The sequence below is a fragment of the Poecilia reticulata genome, linkage group LG7, assembly GCF_000633615.1.
Source record: "Poecilia reticulata strain Guanapo linkage group LG7, Guppy_female_1.0+MT, whole genome shotgun sequence".
Taxonomy (NCBI): domain Eukaryota; kingdom Metazoa; phylum Chordata; class Actinopteri; order Cyprinodontiformes; family Poeciliidae; genus Poecilia; species Poecilia reticulata.
The window spans coordinates 6,133,866-6,139,737 of NC_024337.1; the positions used below are offsets into that span (position 1 = coordinate 6,133,866).

At 40.0% G+C, this 5,872-nt stretch overlaps 1 protein-coding gene across 1 annotated transcript in view; it reads right to left on the reverse strand.

Moving 5' to 3' along the window:
• The window catches only part of spen (spen family transcriptional repressor), a 29,280-nt gene that overhangs the window by 22,092 nt on the left and 1,316 nt on the right, over positions 1 to 5,872 (reverse strand). Inside the window, exon 2 of the mRNA XM_008413071.2 lies at positions 2,530 to 2,850. Coding sequence (XP_008411293.1) covers positions 2,530 to 2,850 — 321 coding nt within the window. The remainder of the gene's footprint in view (positions 1 to 2,529; positions 2,851 to 5,872) is intronic.

Consider the following 5,872-nt stretch of genomic DNA (forward strand, 5'->3'; position numbering starts at 1 on the left):
TATATATATATATATTAACTATTGTACGTTAGGTTAACACTGCCCTGTAATATTATGCCCTTGAACAGCTTGATTTTAACATGTAGATATGCAGAAGTACTTCCAATTTAGAGCTGATCCTAATCACCGGAGAGTGTTTGCTTAAAGAAGGTTCTGTGACGTAAATGTTGGCCATTAAATTGTAAGGATAAGATCCTGGGGGAGTTTCTGGGATTGACTCGATGTTCTGCCACACAGCTGTTTCAAAAAATAAGCAATAAAAAGAAAGTTACATTTTTTCAGGGAAGATTTGCAGTTGTGAGACGGAAAATCACTTTGAATTAATTCATTAGGAATTGAAAATCTTTTAATTATCAGTCTAATAAGTGAATTGCTTCTTGACATTTCCTTTTAAGCGACTTTATCTGCATAATTGTGTTTGTATGTTTTTTTGTTTGTTTATGGAGTATCGTCAAAACCTGCATTGATTAAGAATCCGTCAAAGTCAAGAGAGCCGGGGGTGGGTGGCCAGGAACTGAGGGTGGGGTAAAGTAAGAAGAGGAAGAAAAAGGAGAATAATACAAGGTAGAGTAACATGTTTCAAAAAGCAGTAAATCTATGCACCAGCTACTTTGGTTAGTGTGGAAATGGAGAGACAGGGGATCAAACTAGGGGGTTAGAGAGGACAGCTAAAATACACAGGGCAGGGCATACCAACCTTTTGAGAGAGTGGTAACTTGACCTACAATTCCAAATACAATTTAGGGAGATAGAACTTTGTGAGCAAAAACATGGCAAAAAATGTTGAGTGGAGGTGGAACAAAAAAAAAACAAAAAAAAACTCTGAAGCACAAATGTTCACATTTCAAAACGTAATCCTCATTTTCAGGCCAGCCGGAGTGTTCGGTTTTGTTCAAATATTCCTTCAGTGATCCGATTCAGGGTTTCCTTTTTAATGCTGGAATATGTCTGAGTTCACAAATCCACTGGAGAAAAAAAAGAAAAAGAAAAAATGAACACAGTTTCACTTTAAGTCCAGTTAAATCCAGAAGTCCATCTTTAGAAGGTTGGTCGATGAGTCTGCAGTGATGATCGCCTTCTGGTTTTTTGAAGTCCTAACATCCACTGTGGTAATAAAGCCCACATCCCATAAAGCAGTCAAACTCCTGTTGCACATCAGGGAAGGTTTATGGGGGTAAATAAGGGGTAAAAATGTAATCCAGATTAAAGTACTGTCATTCCACAGGTTGGCAGCACTAATAACGACTCAAAGTCTCCTTGATGTTTATGTCTCTTGACTATCTTCCATTTCTTTCACAATTAAGAGTTTGTGTGCTCTCCAATCTCAAGCTGAGTCCTCTGCGAATGCGGTCCAAAGGTAAAGCTTAGTCCACTACTTTTGTCCGATTGAATAATTGTATCCATGGTTCAGTTATAGTTCCAGTTAGAAGAGGAGCTGTTAATCCACAAAGGAGAGATATGGGTTTTCTCCAATAGAACCAGCATTTAAACACTCCAGTCAAAACTACTTCCAGCATGTCTCTTTATTTATATGATCCAAATGTAGTCCAAGTTGATCCTTAACTTTTGCAATATAAAAATAAACTCCACAAAAAAAATCTGGTGTGGGGGGGGAGTAAAAGTCTTTTGCTCACTTGTTTTTGTTGTCTCTACTGTGCTGACTCATCAGTAGAGGTCTCCCAATGCTCAATTTGTAATGCCCTGATTAGATATAATCCCAAAATTAAACGAACAAAAAAAAAGTACACAAATAAATGGAGAAAAAAAAAGGGAGAATGCAAACCATACCTTTCGGACGAAGGCACATTCTTCATGTGTCATGCCATTGTTAATCCAGCAGTAGGGAATAAATATCCTGTGTAGGGTATCCACATAACTCCAACCCACGAGAGAAGTGAGCACCTCCATGAGGTGAGAAACCAAATCAGACTAATCCAGACAATGGGCTCTTATACATGTAATGTGTGCTGGTGTCTTGGTTGATTTGTTACATGAAGAAAAGATGGGTGAAATTAATCCACTGAACAGGGCAGGTAGCTCCACATTTACAGGAATCCCAGGGATGGCCGTTGGACCACTCTCTCTCCCTCTTTCTTTACTTCCCTCTCTCTCTCTCTTTTTTTTTCCTCTCTCCAGTAACTTCCAATAATCCTGGGAAATTTTGCGGTATCCAATCTTTGCCCCGTGTTTTCCACATTTGATCATTCCGACTCACAGAGATGACCAAGACAACAAACCTGATCCCCAGCAGCTGTTTGAACTCCTATCTGCTCATAACAGCCGACGGATGAACCTCGTGTACAGACACGTTTTCATTTAGGAAAACACCGAGTGTGAATCCAGGAGCTCTGACTACTCTTTGGGGGTACTTTAGAGATTATCCTCAGCAGTTTTCATTCTGAAACATGATTTCTACTCTGTACCTCTAAATAAGTAAATGAATAGATGGTGGAAAGATGCTCGGAGGAAAGGCGTTTACCACAAACCACGGTTCGCTCTGTCTTCAGAGGACGAACTTTCTCCACTTACCCGTCTAGCCTGCGTTCATAGCGTCCATCTCTGGTGTGAAGCGACGTGGGGGGCCCATACACGGCCCCCCCTGTCGCCCTTGTGAACCCTGACACATCTCGGCCACGTGAGCCTAAGGACAGACTATCGTCCAGCCCCCTCGCTGCACTAGGAATTGTTCCTGGTTCATTGTAATCTGTGCGCAGGTCTCTGTCCCCCATCTTGTTGATTGCATTGTGAGCCTTTTGAGCACTTTTAATGTCCACAAAATCCACAAATGCTGCCACTCCACCCTCTGAGCCTCGCTTGGGCAGGACCTTGACGCTCTCCACTCGTCCATATCTGAGGGAGTAGGAATGGGAGGAAGAAAAAGTGATCAAAACATGTTAGAAATCAAGGTTACAAGTGAAAATGCATTATCGCTTACAGTGTAAAAATATTCAGTTGTTACAGTTTATTTGTGATTCTCCAAATCGGAATAAGTGTGTGTGAGAGATGCTGGGGGAGGTACAGTGGTTTGGTTACTCTTGCTTTCCACTCAGTCTCTAGTTCTTACAAGGCAACAGTAACCCAGCAACTAGACTTGAACCTTGAAACACTGCATGTTAATAAACACACAGACATGAAAAAATTACAAAAGAACATGTCAGGCAGACATGTTCTTTTGAATACAAATTTCTATTCAAGAAATGTAATTTCTTGAATAGAAAATGTTCTAAGTTCAAGCTACAATTCAATGCGTTGTGTATTGTGTTCTTATTTTAAAAAATGCAGACGTCTGAGCTGTTTATAGACATTTCTGTCATTGCACAACTTGTAATAATCAAAATTAGCTGATTTTGGAGTGATGTAACATCTTAAAGGAATTGGTCACAACACCTTAAGGGTTATTTGCAGTAAACTTCTACCACCTTCCAGTCTCAAAACGACATATAGATTTTTTTGCAAACACTGTTTTATGAGCCTTTAAGCTATTGTCACACCAACATTGGGACGTTTATTACAAAGAAACTGACAATTATTTACACAGCAAATGGAGGTAGACGCTGGTGCCCCACCAATATTCGTCCTGTATAAAATATTTAGTCTGAAAATAGAACATAAGTGTTACCAGAGTCTCAACTCCCTAATACTACTATTGCTTTATTATTGGTACTCTAAGCTACAATATTTTAGTCTTTTTACACCACTTTATTTTTATATCAGAGTACAACTCTGAACAAAAACACTGAGTTCTAGATGCGTTTCACACAGGAAGACCATTAGTGGTACACTACTTCCTATCTGCTATTATAGAGTAAATAATCATCAACTTTTGTGTCAACGACTGCCCAGTGCAAAACTATTGATAGGTTAAAGGTTCAGAAAATACACTTTGCATAAACCACAATAATTATTTTGAGACTGGAGTTGTTTTAAGGTGGTAGCATTTCACTTTGGTCTCTGCCTCTCTCGAACTGCCGATTAGCTTAAAAGCTTCCAGTACTAACTAATGTGTATTTGTGCTGTTGGAAGACACCACAAAAGATATCAACTTTTGTGTTTTTGTGGCTGGAAGACGCCACAAAAGATATTAACTATAAAAAAATCAAATTGCTGTCATTTCTACGTGTTCTTGCTACAGTCGCAACTTGTGTCGCAATGGGCCAACTACAGCTACCTGTAGCTAGCTGTAGTTATCGCGACTTGAGTAGCAAGCCTACAATTGACTGCTTATTCAATGCCACTCATTACTTCCCTACACTAACTTAGCAGAACATTTTCCAAACATCTAAATTTCGCTTTCTCATGAGAGAAAATTACACAAGTCTTCTTTAAGCCAGCTGATGGCAATGTGCCGCAATAGGCAAGAGAAAGGTAGAACAGCTTTATACTCCATATAGTCAGAGAAAATTCTGGAGACTATTTTTCTGACTCCTTAATAAAATGACTTTAACGTTTGTAAAGGTTGTAATGGTTTGTTTGTTTGTTTGTTTGTTTGTTTGTTTTTTGGAATTATTTTGTGGCTTTGTAGCTATAACATTTTAAAAACCGCGATACGCCTTAACACTGGTATCCGGACCATGCCTAAAAAATATACTCAGAACAGCATCTATTCCACGACTTGCCTTTAATAAAACTGTGAATGACAAATTCATAGTTGTCATTCAAATATCAAACCTATAAAATTTACAAGCCCAAGCAGTTACAACGATTTGTGTCTCTTTTTTGGACTGGAGTAATCACAAGCGCGTTTTTGCTGTTTGACTGCAAGTGCTCATAGGGTACCTCTAAATTTATTGGCATCCAGATTCCCAAACACCGAACAGCCCCCGACGCCATTTTAGAAAAGGTTTTCACACTGCTTACTCATTCTGCCGTCCCCCATCTTCAATGACTTCTATCACACACTGGGCTGTCATGCACCTGCATACCCCGACTACCTCTGGGTTAACGCAGGGGCTGAGACACAGGCTCGCTGAAAATGACTCGCCAGCCCCGTTTTCCCCACCACACTCTGTGGCTGCAGTACCAGCCTGCCAGTCACCACCATCCCCCTCTACCCCCTTACCGACCCCCCCCCCCAAAAAAAACCATATCATTACGCACATCATATCAAGGGATTATGTAAATAAAACGGCATATAGAGAGGAAGCCCATTACAGCGCGGTCTGCGGAGCAGCATGAATCAGACATAAAGCTTCTCCTTTTCTGTCCCCTCACTGCATCAAACCAGTACGAAAACAAAAGCCATCGACAGCAGCAGGTTATTGCATTGAATTGATAGGAATGATGCATTTTTGCATCAGTGTTTTGGTACATTGTTTCTCTTTTTTTTCCTCCCCCTTTTTTTTTGTTGTTGTTTAGGTTAGCCCATATGTCGACGTTTTTATGGCTTTCATCTGATATGGCGGCGTCTGTGAAGTGAAAACGAAACGCGACGCTTAGTTTCTTTCTTTTCTTTCTTTCTTTCTTTCTTTTTTTTTTCTTTTTTTTTTTTGAGCTGTCTGGTTTCCAACATATGCACGGAGGAGCGGGGCTATTTCCTTGACAGCCCCGAAAAGAGAAGCGAATGCGCAGACAGACTGCGATATCCCACAGAACCACTCAGCCCCAAATTATTATTATTATTATTATTATTATTATTATTATTATTATTATTATTATTATTATTATTATTATTCAGTCCAGAATGAGACAACAAAGAGCTAAAACGTTGATAAATGCTTGATAGGTGTTTCTCATCCGCTTTGAAGCCGAACATTGCAGCGAGAAGAAGAATAACGGGCTAATTTAAGAAAATGTGGATCTGATTTGGCTTGAGTCGCAACACCCTGCGGACTGTGCAAGTCAGCAGCAGCCGGGAAGAAACGCGGTTTTCATG